The sequence below is a fragment of the Rhinolophus sinicus genome, chromosome 3 (assembly GCF_057876585.1).
Source record: "Rhinolophus sinicus isolate RSI-liver-muscle chromosome 3, RSI-T2T, whole genome shotgun sequence".
In the NCBI taxonomy this organism is placed as follows: domain Eukaryota; kingdom Metazoa; phylum Chordata; class Mammalia; order Chiroptera; family Rhinolophidae; genus Rhinolophus; species Rhinolophus sinicus.
The window spans coordinates 41258198-41281425 of NC_142503.1; the positions used below are offsets into that span (position 1 = coordinate 41258198).

The window sequence follows — 23228 nt, forward strand, 5'->3', positions numbered from 1 at the left end:
ATGGTTGCCCCTAGGTCCAGTCTGATATGTCCTAGCACTGCCCTAGTTGGCAGATTCCAGGTTATTTCCTTGTGGTCCTTCTCTAGCCTCTGGGACCCACACTGGCCAGTTCTGCTCCAACACAGTATTTCTACTCACCCTTTCTTTGGACTGCACTATTTCCTAAAAGCCCAGCTCATTAAACCAGATTTGGTTTCCTGGCTTATTTCTTCCTCTACTTGTCATCATGCTAAAATTTTCAAACCAAAACATCAGAATTCCATAGCTGGCAATCTTCTCGTGATGCCCTTGTTACAGAAATCTATAGAAAGCACTAGAGAAAGACTCAACAAGTAGTTGAAATGTCTTCCTGGGGCATGAAGTAAGTGAATGGAGTAAGTGAATGAAATAAGGCAATGGCCCTATGTAAAGGGAAATAGTTAGTAACAGCTATGTTTACTGAGTGTTTCCTCTATGCTAGGCACCAAGCAAGGTATCTACCCAAGCTAAATATTTCTCATTGACTATTTCGTTTAATCCTCACCTACTATTAAACCCTACTTTACAGATGGGAAAACTGAAGCTTAGTAAGCTTAAATTGTGTTCAAAGTCACAGAGCAAGTCAATAGCAGAGGCAAGTTTAGGAAAGAAGCCAACCTTACGCCAAAGCATGGGCTTTTTCTAAGAAGCTATACTTCTCCCCACTGAAAGATTGCCTCTACACAGTTAATCTTTAATCCTAAACAGTGCTTCTCAGCTATGGGCTGTTTGCCCCTCCTGTGGGGAATATGTGTTCATATCTGGGGACATTTTTAGTTGTCACAACTGGTGTGTGTGTGGGGGGGGGGGGTGTTACTGGCATCTAGTGAGTAGAGGCCAAGGATGCTGCTAAACATCCTACAATGTTCAGGACAGCCCTCCACAACAAAGAATTATCTGGTCCAGAATATCAATAGTGATGATGTTAAGAAACCTTGATTCAAAAGATGGTGGATTTTTAAAGTCAATTCATAAAAAGAAGGTTTTGTCTGTATTTTACTCATATGTACTTTGTCCCATCACAGATGACAGCAGCCTTCTAAATTTAACTTCCTACCCCTTGGTTAGAAGAAGGAAGAGAAGGTTCTTTGGGCTATGTTGTCTCGTCTCAAGCTAGACAATTTCACCTGGAACCCACCACTGGGGAGACCTGAAACAAAATCACAGAAGCCAAGGACCTCCAGACAGCTGAATCACAGTTACTGGTTTTGACTAGGTTTTCTATGCTTCCTCATTCCTTTTATCTGCCTCCCCTTCCCTTTTAAATGATTTTACATTTGAAAGTAGCTGCTGTCAAGGAAAAAAGAAACACAGAATCAAAAAGCAGGCTGTTTTTAAAAGGATTTTTAAATCTGACATTGTGCATGTCTGCTTCAAACCATACCATGACAGACGCAAGAATTATGATTTTTAAATGACTTAAAGGTTTTTTTTTAATGTATTATACAGAGAAACATTATTTCATGTACAATAGTATATCTATAGCTCTTGCTGATCTCACGTTAACAATTGATCATATATGGAAGAAGTCTTTAAACATAGAAATCTATTTAAAACTGAAAAACTGTTAAAAATCCAATATATCAATATCATTAGAAATAATATTATAATCAAACATACCACCTCACTATTGCTTTCTCTGCTTTCATTTACATTTAGTCTTCCATTCTGTCAGAATCTAAGAGCTTCAACAGAAAAAATATCTTAATTTATAATGCACAAAAACCATATATGAAAAGTATTTAAATTTTGTAAATACACAATAATCCTAAAACCTTCATACAACGCATACAGGCAACTAATTTCCTTTTGATCCAATGGTGTCTTTTTCAGCTTCTTGGAGAATGAAGTAATCCAGTTAGGAAATGGTGTAGTAACATATACAATTACCCTCAAATGTAACATTGAATATTATCACATTTTGTTCTAATTGAAATCTGAAGCATGATGTCTGCACATCAGCATAGTGTTAACTCTTTTAGGGCATGCTGGAATTAGCTCAGATCGTTAAAATATTTAACATTTTACATTGTTAATAAAATCGTTTTAGTTAAGCTAAGCTTGTCTCTTTTTAGATGACTATGCAGATATGACTTTTCCAATGTGTACTTGGTGTCTTATCTTATGCTTAGAATCTTGAAAGCAGGCCACATGAAGCAATACTATATTTTAGAAAGGAGGAAGCCACGTGCTTTGTTTTCCAGGCTTTCTTTTTCTGCTCACAGCTTCGGTGTGATCTTCCTCCACTAAACTTGTAACATGGTACAAATTTTGTTGTATTTCCCCCTGTTCTTACTTTGGCCCGTTTCCCAGACAGAATTCCCCATGGGTTGAGAGATCAGGCATTTGGACTTTTCTTGTTTTCCATTGTCTGAAAAATCCTAAAGTCTGACAAGAGGCACTAGTGTTTCTTAAAATGATGAGCTAGATGCCTATAAGTGACTTATCCACGATGCATCTTTAATCCCAACCCTATAATTTCTCTGTACTTATGTGCACAGGTGTTTATATGTCCACCAATATTTTGACCTGAAAACTAAATATATTAAAGCCTTTTGCTTTAGTGAGGAGGAAGACAGGTACAGACATATTACTGGAATAATTATTGTATTAGGTTGAATTTTATGAAATTGCTGATATTTGCCTGTTTTGACCTAAAAATGAGCAATTTCATATAGTTCAAACTAATATCTAACATTGTGGAAACTATCCTGTGAATTGTCTTCTATCTTTTTTGACTGAAAATGAAAGGATTGAATAGTTGGAAGAGATTTCAAAAGGCAATGCAGGTCTCTATTTAGATCATACCAGCTGGTTGTTGGCCTGATTCTTAGAGCCCAAAGTTGTGTTCCAATGAACTGGTAATTGATGTGTGATTATTATAGGTCTGTCTGGCTTCATATAAAGAAGGACCCTCCAAAATTATATGAGAAAAATCACAATTTTCAAAATCACATACTTGGAAAACATTGTGGGAATATGCTATTTAAAGATTCCATGAGTATATACTCCCCTGCAAAGCAGGTAACCACGCCAGATTACCTGATTTTCATAAATCAGGTTTGATTAAAGATTAATATCCTTTCCTGAATGCAGTTCATTTTCATATTCTGAGGTTAATTAACTTGAGGTCCATTGTTTTAGAAATTATGAGGTAGCCCAATTTGGCGCGTTCTGTCTCTGCCCTCTCCCATTTTCATACCATATTAAACCCATAGTTTCATTCTAGTTCCTACTAATCCATGCAAAGTTATTAACTGATAAGTTTAACCGTGGTGTTCAGCACTTTCTTCTAACTGCCTGGCCTAAATCACTTCTGCTTGGTTAATTTGTGCTCACTCTAGCCTTAGTCTCAACGTTGAAAGTGACACTTACCTTCTGTGCAATTGTCCTTTGTACAATTGAAGACTGTTAATAAATTCAGGTCTCACCTCCATGTACGGGAGGACTATAGCAGCATTTCATGGAGATGGGAATTTGTCTAATTCCCCAACTAGACTTTCCATATCTAAGATAAATAAATTCAGCCACTTTATCTTTTATGCATAGTGCCTGTTTCCCAGCCTTTGATCAGTTTTGTAGTTCCCGTAGACACACTCCAAGATTTATGGACTTTTTTTTCACTAGCAGGTCCTAAAATTAAATTTAGTGCTCAAAGTCTTGATAACCTACACTGGCTCCTAGTTGCAATAGGTAATTTAGTATCTCCCATTAGGCCACTGTTGATGCTACTCTCCTCTCACCTACCAAAGGACTTTCTCAGGTGTCGTTCCATGAGATGAGAGTTCTACTGTCTCAGCTTTCTGCTAGAACTTTGCTTTTAGATTAGCAATAACACTGAGCTAATCTCTAGGGATAAGGAGAGACACTGAACCCATGTTGTTGCATGTACTCACATGCTTGAAAGAGAAAAGGACGTGAACTTTTTCTGGCACACAATCATCCATGTTACCACCATATTTTTAATACCCCATGTTGATTTTTTTTTTTCTTCCAGATTACAGAGACAATACATGTTCTTTGTGGGAAATCTGAAAAATACTACCAAGTATAAAGAAAATAAAAGTCACCTGACTCCCACCACAATTACTTTGTTTAAAACCACATTTCCAAGCTTTAAATCCATCAGTGGTGGGGCCCAGAGGCACTTTAGGGTAAGGTTTGTAAAGAAATGCCCACAAGGCCAAGGAGTCGCTTTAAAAACATCTGACAACTAATGTTGTGCACACATCTAGGAACAGATTCACTGCACCCATCTGGTTGTGCCATTGTTCAAGGGTAAAAGAAGACGTTAGACGTAGCACAGCCCTGATGTCTCCTCTAATGAAAGCTCTTGGGGGAAATTATAAAATCCTGCCAGATCATTGTGTTCCTTGGTGCTTCTTGTAACATTGGGATACTTACTGTTTGGCAATACTGCCACCTACTGAAAGCTGAGCTTTAGAGTGAGAGGGGACAACAAATACAGAGTATCAAAGTATCTAATTTATTTAAGGCAGCAAACAAACAAGCCAGATTAACAATAATCCCATATGGAATTTAAGACTCTGGAAGTCTTAGAGTTTAAATGACTAAGGGTATCTCCTAGACTAACTTCCCACCCAACACACAGACCTAAGCAATGTCTATCATCTGTGTTCTAAAACATCACCAAATGCAAAATGCTCAACGATCAGGTAACTATAGATAGAAAAAAGGAAAGCAGTGATGCTATTGGCCCAAAATAAATCATGAGAATTAAATATAAAGTCCAGAAATAAACCCCAAAACATAGAAGATCTGAGTACAGCATAAAGGTGACATTTCAAATCCATGAGGAAAATTTGGATTATTAAGCAAGTTATATTGGGATAATGGATTAGCCATTTGTTGGGGAAAATATTAGATCTATGCCTCATAACTTCCATCAAAATCAATTCTAGGTGCAGTAAAGATTTAAATGTTAAGGCACACAAATAAACATATAAAAGGACTACCTGACAATATTCATGAATATTTGTGATGTTAATGTAGGAAGAAAATAGCCTTTCTAAGCATGACCCTAAAGGAAGAAGCCACAAAGGAAAAGGTGGATGGATTTGACCAATTAAAACTGCAAAACTCCAACACAGTAAAGAATAAACCAAATTAAGAGAAAACAAAATTTCAAATACATGTGACAGAGTATAGACCTCTAACATATATCAAGAGCTTAAACTCCACTACTTGGTGAAGTTTCTATGATCTGCAACCCCCTGCCCAGCCAAATATTCCCATTTCATTATTTTCTTTTTTTACTGCACTGTTTTCATTATTGCTTATTGAATTGTCTATATCCACTAAACTGGAAGTTCAAGAAGGCAGCAACCATGTCTATTTTGCTTACTGTTATATCCTCAACACCTAACACAGTGCTAGACACAAAGCAAATACTGAAAAAATATTTATTGAATGGGTGAATAATGAATTCATGAATGACATTTTATGACTCAAAAAGAATCAAACTTTCAAGTAGAAAATTGAGCCAAAGACACAAACTAACAATGTACCATAAATTTAAATAGTGCACTAATAATAAATATGAAAATGTTTCAATATGCTAGTAATCAAAAATGCAAATTATTACAATATATTCCTTTTATGTATCAGAAAAGCAAATGGTATAAAGAAGTTAAAGTGCCCAGGAACAGAAAGAAGTGTGGAAATGAATATTCTCTTCCAGAATCAGCAAGAGTGTAAACTGAGTCAATCCTTCTGGAAAATATTTTGGCAATATATTTTACGTATATGCCAAGTAATTACACTTTAGGGAGATTCTCATTAAAAAGATCAGAAAAAACAAACTAAGATATGTTCATTCATTATTCAAAAATATATGCAAGAAAGGATGCTTATAGCAGCACTATTTGGAAAGATGGAAAAAATGTAAATAAGTCTACAGTATATGGTTGGTTAAATATGGCATAACCTTTCAATGGAATACTGTGTACCACTTATGAGTAAGCACCATCTGTATATTTATGGAAATGAAGAAGCTATACTGTCAACTGAAAAAAAATTTACAGAAGAAATCAATAGTGTAATTCCATTTTTAAAATATACATATACATGTGTGCATTAAAGGGTCTGAAAGGATATTTGCTAAAATGTTAACAGCATTTATCTCTGGGAGGTGAGATTTGAAACAATTATATATTTTTTTTGCATATCTGTAATTTCTGAATTTTCCACAATGAGCATGTAGTATCTGTATAATTTTTCAGGGAATAAACAGCAATGTTCACAATATATATTAAATTAAAAAAAACATGTTATAAAACAGTATGTATAGTATGACACAATATTTGTAAAAAAGAAAATTATATATAAATATATCTCTGTATGTATATATATGCATAGGAAAGCTAGAAAGACATACATTAAATGTTAATAGTAGTAATTTATGGGTAGTGGGATTATGGGTGATTATTTTTTTCTTTTTGCTTTTGTGTGTTTTCTAATTTTTCTACAATGAATATGTATTACTTGTGTAATAAAAACTAATAATAAAAGTTTAAAAAATAATGAAAAAGTGAAAGAGACATTCTGACTCACCACTTGCCCTCATCCTCCCCATCCCCTGCCCCCCACACCCTTGACTTATTCCTGTCACTGCAGACAGTGGCGATATGGAGAGGAAACACCAGGGCGCCATGACTTTTAAAAAGGAGAGAGGGAGAGGTAGAAGGAGAGGTGGAGGGAGAGGCGGAGGGGGAAGCAGTGGGAGAGGGAGAAGGGGAGCAGGAGGGAGGGAGAGAGATTTGATTGATTGAGAGAGAAAGAAGGGTGAGGAGGAAAGAGAGAGGGATGAAGGAGGTAAGGAAAAGAGGGAGAAAGGGAAGGAATAAGGTAAGAGAAAGAAAAGTGAAAGTGAAGTCAGTGGAAGAAGGATTAAAACAGGATTTGGAAACTTTTTGACTCAATACTTAACAAGTTCTCAACATTTAGCTCAGTTTTCTGAGAGTTATAACAACAAAACAGTGAGTTAAATAATTTGATTGTCTAGTAAAAGGAAATTATATACATGTCTAGAGAAACATCTAGAAATTACATTCTGACAGGAATGCATCTATCCCAAGAAGTTTTTCAAAAGGAGAACTTTGAGTTCCAGCTAGTTGTCAAGGGCTGTGCAGTACAGCGTGGAGTTATACAGATTTTTGTCTAAATCTCAGATCTTCTGCAACCAAGTACACAGCTATGGCTCACAGTTCCAATATCCATTCCCTCTTTTTATTCCTTTAAAAACAGAGATCTCAAATTTCTGCAAGACACTAGCCACCTAAAGACTCCATTTCCCAGACTCCCTTGGTTGTAGGCTATATAACTGAATGCTAACCAATAGGATATGAATGGAATCATGCAATTTTCAGGTAACATCCCTAAAATAATGGGCATGAATTTCCATGCTCTTCCTCTCTTCTCACTAGACTGCAAGAGCATGAGGGTGGGAGCTGAAACAACTGTCTGGGACCCAGCATGAAGATGACAGACATGCCGTAGCAGACCTGGATCACCTATCTCCATACTGTCATCAGCGCAATTAATTAATCAACTAACTTCTATCTTATTAAAGGAATTAATAACATGAATCTTTGTATAGAAAAACTTGTTCACTAAATTAACTCACTTCTGTAAGCCTCAAGTTCCTGCGAGTAAAATGGAGAAAATAATATCAACACGCAAAAGGTTCAACGAACTACCTGTCCAATTACTTTCCTAGTATCGAAGCTCTTTTATGAGAAAAATCAGACAAATGAAATGTTGCTTGATACTGTGTTACAGAACAGTGGAAAAAGGAAAATCTTTTAAATAAATAGTGTTTTTAAGCCAAATGGTCAATTGATTTGCATATGGAAAAAATTCAACTTCACCTTTACTTCATTCCAAGATGATTATTGACCTTAAGGTAAATGGTGAAACAATAAATCTCCCAAAAGATAATACAGAAGAATATCTTCATACCCACAGAGCTGTGCATTAGTATTTACAGGATGCAAACCACTTTTGAAAACTGTTTAACACTGTTGTAGAACATATGTGTAGTTTCACTCTTAGGTGGAGACCCAACCAAAATGTACCATGTTTCCCTGAAAATAAGACCTAGCTGGACAATCAGCTCTAATGCATCTTTTGGAGCAAAAATAAGTAAAATATTTATTAAAATATACTATAGTAAAATAAGACCGGGTCAATATAATATAATATGACATAATATAATACTGGGTCTTATATTAATTTTTGCTCCAAAAGACACACTAGAGCTGATTGTCCAGCTAGGTCTTATTTTGGGGGAAATACGGTATGTGTGTATATTCAAAGACAGGTAAAAGAATATCCATAGTGGCATTATTTGAAACAGCCAAAACCCATCACCAGTTCAAAGGTCTAGCAACAGAAGAATGGAAAATTGTGTTTCATTGATAAAATTGAATACTATAGAGCAGTAAAAAGAAATGAACTCCATTACGGCTACATACAACCAGATGAAAGAATAAAATCATTATAATGTTGAATGAACGAAAGCTAGGTGTGAAAGAATGCACACTGCCATTACCAGGCAACATTCACAGCAGCTGAGAGATGGATGCTATGGCTCAGTAAAAGAAATCTGGGCAAGCACCACAGCACCCATTGCAGTTCACTCCCAGCAATGCTCAGATCCACTTGCTTCTCACACTGATTTACTCCAGCCAGGTATAGCTTCTTCTGGATTCTGTTATTACAATTCACATATACAAAAAGAGGGATCATGGGACAAACCACAGCTTCCACTTATGGAGCTGGTCCCAACACTATATAGCTGATTCCCTTCTCTACCACCCATTCTAGATTCCCTCCATCCTAGTCTGGCACTTCTGAGTTGACTGGTACAATGACCTCACCCCTGAGTGGTCTGAGACCCTGGTTATCATACCTTTAGTAGATTGTGGTTGCTGTACTTGCCCATTTACAGTTAAACCTGGGCATGAGCATAACTAGTGGTGCCCCAGTGGGTCATCTGAGTGCCAAACATTCTCCTTTGTGCCCTCATTATGTTGCAGTAGCTCTCCCTCCTCATGATGATCAGGGCCAACAACCTCTCTCAGTATGGTACCTCTTTTATTTGCCTACTAGTTTTCTGGCATGAGGAACCTAAAGTGACCAGATAGCAGTGGTAGCTTAAAGTTTCGTGGTGATCTTATTTTCTTTGCTCTATGACCCAGGACCTCCAGACACACAGATTCTAGACCCCTAGATAGGAAGCATAAATTCCTCAGTGGATCCCTATAAGAAGGAGGCAGACCACGGGAGTCCTAAAAACTTCACTGATGTAGCAGGCCTCTTAATCTTTGTAAAATGTATCTCCCATCCTCTGGAGTCGGTGTGTCTTACCAAGGCATGTGGAGTCCTCACTACAGGTAACATGATGTCATTTACATAGTGCACAAGTGTGATGTCCCCTAGAAAGAATGCTCAGACCAACAGGATCTGCCTATGCTCTTGTGACGCATGGTGAGGTCTACTAGGGACAGAGAAGCCTAGTCCCAAAAGGTCATATGAGGACATGGAGTTATGCTAAACCCCAGGCACCCAACCACTCAATGATTAGAACAAATATTATACAATGAGAACATACAGTGCTGTAGACATGTGAGGTCCACTAGAGATAGAGAAGGCCGGTTCCAAAAGGTCATCTGAGGAATGGAGTTGGGCTATACACCCAGGTACACAGCTGCTAAGTAATAATATTATACGATGAGTACATAGAGTTCCATTCTCTATGTTCTCATTGTTAGATAAAAGCCTGTAACAATCTGGCATAATTTGTAATAGTGCCCAGGCACTTGCTGGTGGCTAAAACTCATACTGCACTTTTAGGGACTTCCTCTCCACCTGCCGCCTTTAAAACATCTGCTGGGGACAGTTAAGGATAGTGAATTTGTTGCCAGGAAGCTAAAAGTAGCAACTGTTATTAGGGACCCACAACATCTCTAGAACCTTATCCTCTTCAAATTTCTTGTATCTTTTTTCTGTCTAATAAAACACAATTACTAGTAGAGACCTTTGGAACTATGGTGAAGTCTTATGACACATACCTGAGGATGTATTAATCTGTTCTGGTAAAAATAGCACATTCAGCACAGCAGCTATTATTGGGGCTTCTTGGATAAGTTTCTGGCAGTGTACTTCATCTGCCACAATCTATTCAGTTTCTGAAGGAGCCAAACTGGTGAATTAAGTGGGGAATGTAATAAGAACCACCACCTCTGAATCGCTTTCATTATCCTTGATTTGTAGTAACGTTTCTGATTAACTTACTTGGTGAAGATGGAAGAAAGTTTCAGAGACTTCCACTTAGCCTTTCCTACTACAACAGCTCTTCCTTTACATGTTAAGCAATCAATGTGATGGTACTGCCAATTGCTAAGTAGGTCCATAAAATCATATGTTTGGGAACTAGAGGAATGATTACCAAGTGGGTCCATGTGGGACCCACAGCTGACCCGCTGTGAGGCAGACATGGGCCAGGGCTCCATTTATGACCTTCCCTCCACTTGTTCTACCCCTAATAGATGTTGGGTCCCTGGGTGTCAGTGTCAATTCAGATCCTATATCTAAAGCCCTAGAAAGATCTAGATATTCTCCTCTCCCCATTGTTTGGTTACCTAGGTAAATGGTCATAGGGCCCTTGGGGGAAGGACTAGAGAACTCACTCCTGTATAAATGTATTAGTCTTGCAGGGACCAGCTTAATGTCCATGCAGCTTCTCCTTCGGTAAACAGGTTCATGTTCAGATAACCATCTCAAGTGTGGAAACTGGATAAGAAATTGTCACTTTCCTTTGAGAGAGCTGATGTCAGCCTTATGTTCATCCATTCTGGATCTCTTCAAAATCTGTGTATTAAGTAATACCCTACCCTCTTGCCTTATCCCCAGCGATACCATCATCACCATTATTAGCCATATCCCTGCAGGTCAGCCTCTCCTGCTCCCCTCTGATCTTGCCACCCGTTACACTAATTATGCCCAGTCTGCCTCTGATGGTCAGGTTGCTCTCTCCTGGCCTTTCCTAATCCAGGACCCTATCATCCCCATTGCCACTGGGAGCCCAATACAATAATAGCATCTGTAATGAGCCCTGGCCTATAGAGGATGGACACCACCCAGCTCTTTATTGATGCTGCTGTTCTCCTCATTAGCACGTCCCTTATTGCCCTGGAAAAATAAAGTGTCCTCTGGGTTCTCTCCAGGAACAGAGTCAGCTAGTGCGTTTTCTAGCCTCATAGTGGATCCATTTTAGCAAATCTCTTCCTCTATACTCTGCCATGGGAGTTCTGGCATCTCAACTTTATTTAATATGAACCATCATTTTTTTAAGCTTCCAAGTACCATATTAAAATCTTCTTCCAGGGCCCTTACCAAAGTTTTAAATAATGTCTTATTGGAAGAGTGTCTTCATATCCATCTTTTATATTCTGTCACCCCTTGATCCAGCAGCCTTTGGATCCACTCCTAGGCATGCTCTCCTCGTTTCTGCTGGTACACGTGAATCAGCTCCTTTGGTGTATAATTCTTCACCTCCCTTCCTAAGCCCAACACTTGACCATTGTACATCTGACCCTAGTTATTGATTTTTACCCGGAAAACTAAACGGACGCAGACCTCGACAGAGACTAGCATGTTCTCATAAGGCCCCTATCTCATTTGAGGTGTCTACATCATCTTCCAAAGTGCGGATGAGGCCTCTATCCCCCACAGGGTAGAATGTCTGCAGGCCGGGAGGATTCAGAACAATCTGTGGATTCAGTACACTCACGTGAAAATACTCAGAAGTTCCCTTTCCAGATCTCTGGTGTTTAGAATTCAACCTGTTCTAAAATTCTGCCACTCTTACAATTACACACACACACACACACACACACACGGAGTCAACTGATGCCAAGACAATGCAATGGAGAAGGTATAGTCTTCAACAACTGGTGCTGGAACAATTGGCCATTTATATTCCAAAAAAATGAACTTTGACCCATTTCTTTCACTATACTCAAAAATTCACTCAAAGTTTGAAATTCAAGTGTAAAACCTAAAACTGTAAAATCTAAAACTTTTAGAAAAAAATAAAAGAAAATATTTGGGTTAGGCAAAGATTTCGTAGATATGACACAGAAAGCACAAACTATGGAACAAATATTGATACATTAGAATTCATCAACATTAAAAACCTGCTTTTTGAAAAACTGAAAAAATAAAAATCAAGTAATAGACTGGAAGAAAGCATTTGTAAAATACATATTTGATGAAAAGTGGATAACCATAATATATAGAGAACTCTTGAAATTCAAAAAGAAAACAACCCCATAAAAAGTCAGGCAAAAGTTAAAGAAACACTTGATCCGAGAAGATATACACATAGCTAATAAACATACAAAAAGAAATGCTCAATATCATAATCATTAATCATTGGGAAAATGCAAATAAAACCACAATAGGACACTACACACCTCGTAGGAGATAGGGGGAGAAACAACTCCCAAGGATATGAAATACTTGGAACTCCATGCCATTTTGGAGAACAGTGTGGCAGTTCCTTATCAAGCTAAACCATTCATTTCTTTGCTGAATTTATCTCAATCTGGGGATCTAAGTCCCAGTCTTATAACTTCAAAACCTGATTTGTCAGCAGAGTCTCCGGAGAATCCCACTAACACACTAAGAATCACATTAATTTCACAAAAATTGATGCACAAACCAGAGTGCCAATTGATTAATTTGTAATGAGAAATGGAATTGCCAATGTTAATAGATACTTATGTTTTCTGGTCAAGTCGTTCTCTTCCTGTAATTATACTTCATGGAAAACAAAATTATAATCAGATATTTATCTTGTGATCATAGCATCAGAGTACGGAATGTTAGTTGTAACATGAACATCTGAAAACATCAGGCTGAAACAGCCTGGTCTACCCATATCCAGAGAAAAGAATATTTCTGCCACCAGGAGGAGGTTCAGGCATGCTTTCTCCAGGACAGGTGTGGCTGGGCTCCACCAGCACTGACTGCTGGGACTCATTTTCTTCAGCATAGAAGGATGGCCAACCTCCCTCTGGCTGATACATCCTCCTTCATAAATGCTAATAACTTCAATTGAGTCATAATTGAGTCTGGCAGACCTGAGAACAATTCAGCCTCCTTAAAGTAACATAGCATTCTGTGCTGTAATTTATTATGAGTTAATACTATAATTTAATTCTTAGAGGGCAACTTCATTTCTCAGTCCCTAGGAGACTTTACCTTTTCATTTCCTTGTACCATCTACAAAGTGGTAATAAATAATATGCAGTCATTCCCTACATTGTTTTACAAAACATAATCTTGAGCATGACTTGTCATAACCCACAGACATGACCCCCTAAGAAAAGTAGCATGTTATAAGAGAGAGCATTCAACTGTTAGTCAAAAGTTCTGGGTTTCAACCTTAGCTCCACCTGCTATGTAGTAGCAGGTGAGACTGAATGTCTCGACTCCTGGCAAATGACCCTTTCTCAGCAGCTCTCTCATTCTACTCTACAGTGCTGGCAACAACATCCCCCTGTACCAGCCCTGGGGTGCCACACTGCCTCTTGTCATTTTCCTATATCCCATCCATACTTTATAAGTCCTTTTGATTAAACTCTCTTCAAATCAACCATCTGTTTCCTACAGATATACAATGACCTTATGGCCTGTGTCTTATAGTTGATACAGAACCCTGAGGATCTCATGCTGAAGGCAGCACAAAACATTCATTCCTTCAACGAATATTTACCAAGAGCCTCCTTTGTCAGGCTTTAGGCAGTGCAGCCATGAACAGCATAAAAAAAATCCTCTCCCTCTGTCCTCACATTGTTCATTAGGGAGGATTTCCTTGAGGAGAAGACAATGAGGCAGAGTTCAGAACTTTCCAGACAGAGGGATAAACAGGAGTAATGACTCTAAGGTCTGATGACAAGATTGGCCTTTTGAAGAATAGATATAAATCCCCGTGGCTGTAGCAGAGTGAATGAAAGGGAGAACGATAAGAATGGGAGCGTGCCTGAGACTTCGTAGGTCATGTTAAGGAGTGTGGAATGATTCCGAGTCTTATAGGAAGCCCTGGGATTGTGGGGGGTGGTTGAGCTTGGTAGTAAAATGATCTGATTTACATATAAAAGATTCATTGGCTGCTGTGTGAAAAAAGACTATAGGGCAAGAGTGGCAACAGCGACAGATAGACAGCGAGAGTATTAAAATAGCTGAGGGAAGAGATAATGGTGGCATGGATCAGGCTGGTGACAGCGGGAGATGGGGAATAAGTGGTAGTACTCTGAAAATATCTAAATTTGCTTATGAATTGGATATGGAATGAGGGGAAAAAGGAATAGAGGATGCTGCTAAAATTTTTTGTCTAGGTAACTCAGATGCCATTCACTGAGATGTAGGAGCCTGGGTTTTTGCAGGTTGGGGTGGCTATAGATAAAAAAGAATTTGTGTGTCTATTTGATACCCAAGTTGAGATGCTGAAGAGGCAATTGAGTATGAGCCAACTCTTAGGAAAGAGGTAAGAGTTCAAGACACATATGTATGAGCCACCCACATATGGGACTGGATGAGATGACCCTGGGAAATGGTATGGCTGAAGATCAGGTACAGGGACTGAGCCAGGAAGAGCAGCTGGGATCAGAGGAGCTGGCAAAGAAGTCTGAGGAAAAGCACCAGCAAGGAAGATGATAGTGACGGGTGTTCGAGGATCCATGTAAGACTGAGGGCTCCATCACCTTGGGAAAGGGTGCTCAAGAAACATCAATTGTGCTAAATGTTGCTGAAAATTAGAATAAGTCACAGCTGAAAATTAAATCATTGGCCTTGCCAACGTGTAGGACGGTGATGCTTTCAATGTTGAATGATAGAGACAAAAGTAGACTGATGAAAAAGTTGAAGGTTGTAGAATGGAGGCAGCCTACTGAGCTTTGCTGTATGGGTGGCAGCAAGAGGAAAAGGTGGCGTCCACGGAGCAGCTGTGACTAAGACAGAAGGGATCAGACATATTTGTATACTGATGGGACTTCTTAGCAGAGACAGACAAACTCATCATGTAGGAAAAAGGGGAAGGAAAAAGGTTTTGAGGAGATGAAAGACAGATCCACTTTATAAGCACAGGAGTTGCCCATTTATAGGAGCTCAGACATTCTAAATTCTTGGTTCTAAATTCCACCCACATATTAGAATCCCTTGAGAATTAAAAAGAAAGAAGATGTCTCACACCAGATTAAATAATTCAGAATCTGTAGGAGTGGGATTTGGGCATCAGGATTTTTAAAATTCTACATATAGCTAGCTCCCTTTGATAACCACTGATTCATTGAGGCAGGAGCAAAGAGAGAGACAGAGTACAAATACAGGTAATTTGATTGCATTGGTGGCTGGATGGTGAGACAGTTTTCCTCTGATTGCTTCTATTTTCTCAGTGAAATACAAAGCAAAGCCTGAGCTGAGAAGTCTGGTTAGTTTAAAGAGAGAGAGCGTTAGGGTATGAAATAATTTTAGGAAGTAGGAAACCAAATCTACTCATGAAATATAATAGGATTGTAAGGCTTTGCAGAGAGCCGATTTGAGATTTGTGGTGATAAACGTAATGTGAGACTAAATTAGCACAGCCATCTTTTTTCTCCAGCTCCAGCCATCCGGGTGCAGGCAAGGAGTAGGTGGAGATGTTCTTTCTTGACATTTGAAACAGTTGGAACTACTTGACTCCTGAGTAAAGTTACAGGGTAGAGGCAAGTTGTCTTTGGAAATTTCCTACCTCCTTCCTGCTTCCTAAAGTAAGATACTCCAGGCTGATCTAATCCCTACTGTTACCCCACCAGAATGTTATTTAAAAAAAGCAGCTAGTAAACCCCAATAGAATTCTAATTGGTGGAAAGTTTGAGGGAGAGGAAAGGAAATTTTAACAGTATCTTATTGAGCCACAATTTACATGAAGTAAAAATGTACAAACCTTAATGTGAACTGCTTGACAACTTTGCCTATTTATATGACCAATATGTGATCACTACTAGATCAAGATAAAAAAAAAAAAATCCCATCACCCCCACATAGTTCCCCTCATGTCCCACTCATATTCCTAGGATGAGAGACTCTAAGGCTGATTCTGATTTCCACCCTGTAGTGACAGAGCCAGGAGTGCAGTTTCCAGGCTCTTGGGCTCACATGGAAAGGTGCTGGCTCAGGTAGTAAATGACCATCAACTGTGATTGGATGGCCATCAGCTGTGGCTAGTCGTGTGAATAACCAGTGAGCCATTGGCCACTAATATAACTGCCGTGGCTACACTAGCAGAAAATGGGGGCTGGCAAGAAGATGGTGGCTTGCAAGCACAGATTGCAGTTAACACGGTGGATTGCAGCTAGTGAGTCTAGTCAGTCGGTTGGCAGAAAAGCCGACAGCAGGTCGCACGTCGTGTGAATCCAGCCTCCAGTGAGACTATAGTGGTGTGACTCCCCTACCTATGGCTCCATGGGTGTTCCTTTTTGGCCTCACCACATCCTGCGTTCTTATGTGGGGGGAGCGGGAGCAGAGACCCCGCAGGCCGCCCTGCATGACACACCCTCAACCCAGATAGAGTTAGAAAGGAATAGGACCTGACACAAGAGTTTCATTCATTCGTTAATTCATTCATTTGTATATAGATACATAGATGATACATACATATAGAGCATGGATGTCTGTTGTCTCTCCCTTGTGCCAGAGATTTGCCTATTCCCTCTTTCTGGGCACGTCGCAGAACTGAAATCAACTACTCTTTCTGTTGTTAAATCGCCAAGTTGAGCTCAGGGGCAGCAGTCAGGAAGCCATTTGCAAGGACTGACTTCTAATGTTCCTTCCAACTTTAACAACTAATCATTTCGGGAGACCAGCTTTATCCTCATCGTAGCTCTGTGACAGGTGTTAGTCATTGCTGATTCACTTCCTTATGATTGATCTAATAGCTAAAAAGCCTTCAGGCTCTGCACTGGTGACCACAATCACTGCTGCATATACATTTAAAACGTAACTACATTGCTTTTGAAAAACAATTTATTTAAATGCACAAAGGTGTAGTTCAAAGTATGTCCCAAAGATGGCAGTACAATAATACTTTGTGTTCCACTGTACTTCAAATATATTTTTTAAATTGTTTTATTAAAAATACAACTTACATACAATATTAGTTTCAGGGGTACACCAGTTATTCAACATTCATGTACCTTAAAAAGTGACCACCATGGTAAGTCCAGCAACCATCTGACAACTTACTATGCTATCACAATATTATTAATTATATTCCCCATGCTATATGTTACATCCCCATGACTTGTTTGTTTTATACCTGGCAATTTGGACCTGTTATTCCCCTTCACCTATCCCTCCCTTTTAAAAAAATGTTTCAATTACAGTTGACATTCAATATTATTTTCGATTAATTTCAGGTGTACAGCATAGTGATTAGACATTTGTATAATTTAAGAAGTGATCCCCCTGACTAGTCTAGTACCCACCTGGCACTATGCAGTTATTATCATATCATTGACTATATTCCCTATGCTTTACTTTACATCCCCATAACTGTTTTCTAACTACCAATTTGTACTTCTTAATCCCTTCCCTTTTTTCTACTCACACCCCCAACATGTGATACACAAATGGTCAGTCTTTCATTACCCTTTAAATGGTGGAAGATTAACATGACCCTGGGAACACTAAAACCAAGTCCAGTCTCTCAGGAGTTAAAGCTTTCTTTCTTCTCCCCAATAAATTAAGTTCTTAGGCAGGAAGCCATTATAGCCCCCAAAGAAAGGAGGAAGGGAGTGGGAAAGCTCCCTCAGAAAGAAGGATATGATGGAAAGGAAGTTCTAGCAAGCCAGGAACAAGTAGTGATTTTGACCCTTTCAGGCTCCAGGAGATGATGGAGAAGGAAAGAGGACAGAAGTAGAGAAAGCAAGACGAGATGTTTGCTGTCTGATTTATAAATTCTGGACTGATATCACAGAGAAGATAGGCTGAGAAGAGAGAAGCAGAGGTCATGGGGATACCTAAGGACCTTCATATCACACAGTGCCAAACAACTACATGAGCAGCCCTTTAAAACTTGAGGCAGCTGCTTTAGAGTAAAATTGGAAGGGTTATGAGATTGCATAGTCTTGCCAAGCTGCCAAATCTGCCAGCTACTGGTGGTATGGGAAGTTGCTAGTAGCTTCTCAGTGGCCTGTGGTAGAGCACATGGATGTTGCCAGCTGGTAAGCTTTATGGGGTCAGGGAGAGCCATGTCTCCAGGACCATGACCCAGGATGAGAACCAAATAGGATTCACAGTTCTGTGAATCCCCCTAGTAGTCTCCCTGCAAATTAGAAGGAATATGCAGCATCACCAACAACTGAGGTGGGTCTGACTAGACTACTTCGAAAGAAACTGGATCACAAGTTCTCCAGGAACCTTAGCAGACTTCAGCAACAGGAGCCAGAGTTGGATCAGGGGCAAGATGCACAGGTGACATTCTTTCCACAGAAGCACAAGGATTTACTCACAGGTCGGAGCACTCTCCCCTCCCCTTCTCCCTGCCATTGCCACAAGAACACATAGGGCCATAACCCCAGCAGCCATCTTTGTCAGGGACAAAGTGGAGAGTGAAAAACTGTGAAAGAATAAACATTTACTGAAAAGGCATAGACCAAAATGAAACATTTGAAATCCGAATATAATGATAAATCCTTAATTTAAGTTCCCCTGGCCCACACTAACAAGTAGGGTAGGAGTTTGGGTGTGGGAAGGAGTGCTGCTAAGGATTGGATTAATTGTTGAAAATTAAAATAGCCACATTTTCTTTGCACTCGTGTGGTTGGAATGAGTGAATATGGCATTCTGCTGTAGTAGTCAATGGAATGAAGTTTTCATTGTACTGATAATTCAGCAAATAGGTCTTTTAATGAATTACTCAGTCAGCTAATTGCTAGTCCAGAAATTATGATTTTGGGAACTAGTACTCAGTAAATTGGTTTTTTAGCAAACTATTTGTTGATAAACTGTTGCTCAGTGAATTGATCAGTTTCAGCCTGCTGTCAAGAAAATAGAAAAAATCCCCACTTCCATGACGTTTATTTTGACTTTATATAGTCTTAGCAACTTAAAGTTTTCGCTCGTTGAACACACTTTAAGATACATTTATATTCTTTCCATATTAGCACCTGCAGCTTTAGCATTTTGGCATAAACACAAAATCTCAAGAACCATGCATGACTAGTCACAAAACTGGTGTGAGCGGCTCTCCAAATACACTTCTAGCCTTTCCAGAATCCTTCCAGGCATAATCAGAATGCAAACGAGGAAAGGAGAAAAATGGGGTGGGGGAGGAGGGTGGAGAGGTTGAATGATAAAAATAACCCTTAAGTAACCCCCACGGAAACCAAGAAAATCCAGAGAAAGAATACCATGCTCTCTCAGCAGGAACTCGCATGCTTTGTGCTTACTTTGAGATAATCTTCCCCACTTCAAGCCACTTTGTAGTTTCACCCCACACAGAATTCCTTCTCTTGGCTAAACTTTGTTGGTGCGTGTTATGCCACATTTTTTCTAAGGTCTACTTTGCGTAAGTGGAGACTTGAGAGTCTCTAACAAATCTGTAGTAAGATATTCATACAATAATAGTCATCCCAATGTCACATTCCACAGTGTGGAAGGAAAGCTCTCTCTGCCCGATTGCTCCTGGTTCTCTCTGCTCCAACTCAACACAAACAAGTCAGTGTCTTCGGTATCTCCCAGAGACCACAGGTCACTTCTGCCCCAGCAGTGTCTCCTGTTCTCCATGATCCTGCCCTGCCTACTCCCTGTTCAATTCCCTCTTTTTCAAGGCTCTCTGATCTCAACAACAGCATAAAACCTTCCATCAACTACGTCAACCCACACTGACCTCTCCATTCTTTGAAGACATTATAACCGCTGGCCTGCATCACTCCTTTTGGCTCTCAAACTTCATACTTCTCATATTTTACTTCCTTCATGTGTCACTTCAGACACCATAAACTCCTTGAATTGAGGTGTTGTGTCGGATATTCCAGTGCCTTGCGCTGTGGTGAGGACGTCCGCATCCCCTCTAATAAAGGTTTACGGAATCAAACGGCATTTTCAGCCATAAGTTAACACTTTGCTCTGATTTAGAAATAATTTTGCTTGTTCCTATGCTTCAAATGGACACTATATCAAATTATTTAGTAGAAAGAATGCTTTCAGAAAGATTTTTATAATGACAGGGAAAGATGGTATTCAGAAATGGAACTGAATTGATTCTTTGAAAAAACAACTTTGGAACATAATAATCTTCTTACAAATTTGTTGAACAAAGTATACACATCTAGCACATATGGACATTTCTGGGGGGGAAATAAATTTAGGACACAAATGAGATCATTGAGGAAAAAACTCAGTAATTCACTTAATGGGAAAAACTTTACAAAATTCAAGAAAAGAAAATAGAGAAATAAATTATCTTCATGTCACAATAGGTCATAAATTGAATGTAAGGGTACGTTAGAATGAATATGACATTGAGGTAGACTGCATAAGACATATAATACTAATGAACAGGGATTTAAAAACAAAATTTTTGACAAAGGGCTCATACATAGGTCTATCTTTTGTAAGTTTCTTTAAATGAACTTAAAATCAATTTGTTAATGTAGTTTATGCATATCTCAAGAATATACCTATTAAACACCTGGGGGCATTAAGATACATTCTTTATGCCCTGTTGCAATCAGTTAATCTATAAGGTATTGAATTTTCACTTGGGAAACTCATCCAGAGATGTGGAGAAATAAAGACTGAAAAAATAAAGCAGAGATTAAAGATTTTATAAGCATGATTTTTATCCATATCACTACCAAGAATATTTTTTATGTACATATAAGTCAAAATGTTACCACTATATATTTAGCAATATAGAGATAAATACCAGAAGAAAGAGGTAAAAGATTTGAAAATAATACCTCTATAAAATGGAATAGGATAGAGAACAGGGTCTATTTTTTTGTTGTCATTATAAGCTCTATAATATGAATGGATTCTAGAAACCATTCGTGTATTACTTTGAAAAAAAATTAAATTAAATATTTTGTTATGTGTAAGATGCTGAGGAGCTGAATGGCGGCTCCACAGCCCTGGTGGAGCTTCTCAGCTGGTGACCTTCAGTCAGGGTCATTGGGTGGACCGTGGGGATCATTGGAGGTATTTTTTCTGGGGCTATTTTTCTGAAGTAAGTTAATAATGTCTACAGTTGATCCTCAAATGTTCATGTGTAAGCATATTTTTAGAGCTATGGAGAGGATCACTAGAGTAAAACAGACTTTTCCTCTAAGAAGGAGGACAGAAGAGTAAATTGTCACTTTCCATTTCAAGCCCATTTTTACCATTTTCAGATACTATTGGGAACACTTAAGAGATTCAAAGCTTGGTCTGTGCTTGTGGGGGCTCTGAGCAACAGAGGGAGAGAGGGAGGGAATGGAGTGGTGGCAGTCCCAGCCCTGTAGCAGTGACCCCTCTGCTCCTCTGCCCTGACTCTTCACCCCACCTGGCCCTTCGCACTTAAAAAAAAAGGAAATGCTTTTTTGCTGCAATCCATTACGAATCATTTCCGAAATCTAAGTAACCACTTCCCATAGGAATTGTGCCATTTTCATATTTCTTTCACATTACTGAGTCCAGTGCTTTTCACATACTAAGTAATCAATAGGTGTTGAATGAATGAATGAATGAACCTTGCTATATACTCGTACATCTGCTGCATATTCTCCCTTTGCCCTTCCAGATTACTCTTGAACTGTATCACTCTCTCTGTTGGCTTCCAGTTGGCTCAGACATTAAGAGGCCCTTCCAGGAGATCTGATTATGGGAAGAGAAAGAGGTCCAGCTCCATCATCTGGTTCTCTCATCCTCTCTCTCTCTCTGCGAAGTCACAGTTTGGCAGTGGCTGTGTCCCCCACTCAAGTTCACAGCTCTTGCTAGGCAGCCTTTCTCCCACAGCTTCAGCTCTTGCCAGATTCCAGCAGCCACACCCTGTCTTGGTCCTTTCAGCTTGACAGCTTCTTGCTTTTTCTGGCCCTTAAGTGCTTCACCACCTTCCCTTAAATTAACCCACACCTTTGTAAATAGTCGTTTCTTTAAATTTCTTCTATTTTCATTTGATTCTTTTTCTTTTTGAATCCTCTCTTATTTCTGCTCAAACCTTGACAGGTTCAATACATACCTAACATTCTTAGTCCAATTCAATGCATTTTTAGTGTATAAAGCATTCTGCAAGGCAATACAAGGCATGCAAAGATTCAGTCTTGCCTTTCAGTTGTTCAATCCAGTACAAAACGAAAATGAGAGACACACAAATAATTATATATTCTACATAGAGATCAATTTTCTTCATCATAGAGAGACAATATATTAAAATAGAATAATTGGTTAACTCAGAGAGGGAAAACAGCTTTCAAGTTTGCTCTGGTCCCCATTTATCACCAAAGGAGCTCTTCAAAGGAGAGTGAATGAGTGGGCGTATAGCTCCCTTATCTTTTGTCATAACTAAGCTAGAATAATTACCTTAATATATACATTTCTGGACCTCAGACTCACTCCAGTACTTTCTGATATACATTTATGACTTTTGAGGGTTGATGTGAGGCAACAAGATGTATAGCAAAGGCCTAGATCCTTTAGTATTTATGAATCATATTTCTGTTGTTGTTGTTAAAAAGCAGAAAATACGAAGAACTCAAGGATTTACAGGATCAGAGATTTCCCAAGACGGGAAAAGAATATCAATTTCCTGATCTTATGCCCCTTTGTCTATCTTCCTCAGCTTTGTCATGTGAGTGGTTATGGTGCTTTGTTGTGGAGAGAATGGAATTTGTAGACCAGGATTTTTTAAATTATACAACAGGCAGTATGACTTACCAGTTTAAGGGCAGACCGCTTGGGTTCAATCTTGGCTCTGCTACTTCCTTAGAGAAGCTATTTAACGTCTCTGTTTTGCAGTTATCTTACCTAAAATAAGAGCAGTACTTCTAGGATCACAGTGAAACTTAGGTGAGTTAATATGCATAAAGAATTTGCACACAGGACATGCTATACAAGTATTCACTGTTGTTCTTGCATTTTTGGAGTTTATAAAGTCATTATGA

The 23228-nt window shown here is 38.9% G+C and overlaps 1 protein-coding gene across 3 annotated transcripts in view; it reads left to right on the plus strand.

The window, feature by feature from the left end:
• RGS7BP (regulator of G protein signaling 7 binding protein) overlaps nucleotides 1-7758 on the plus strand; it is a 92782-nt gene extending 85024 nt beyond the window's left edge. For 2 of the 3 annotated variants that reach the window (XM_019743787.3, XM_088796522.1), the window contains exon 6: nucleotides 1044-5161. In XM_019743787.3, coding sequence (XP_019599346.1) covers nucleotides 1044-1135 — 92 coding nt within the window. In that variant the 3' untranslated portion in view covers nucleotides 1136-5161. Of the gene's footprint in view, nucleotides 1-1043; nucleotides 5162-7463 lie in introns of those variants that run through there. The other variant, XM_019743792.3, reaches the window with a different exon arrangement.
• The last annotated feature ends 15470 nt before the right edge of the window (nucleotides 7759-23228 follow it).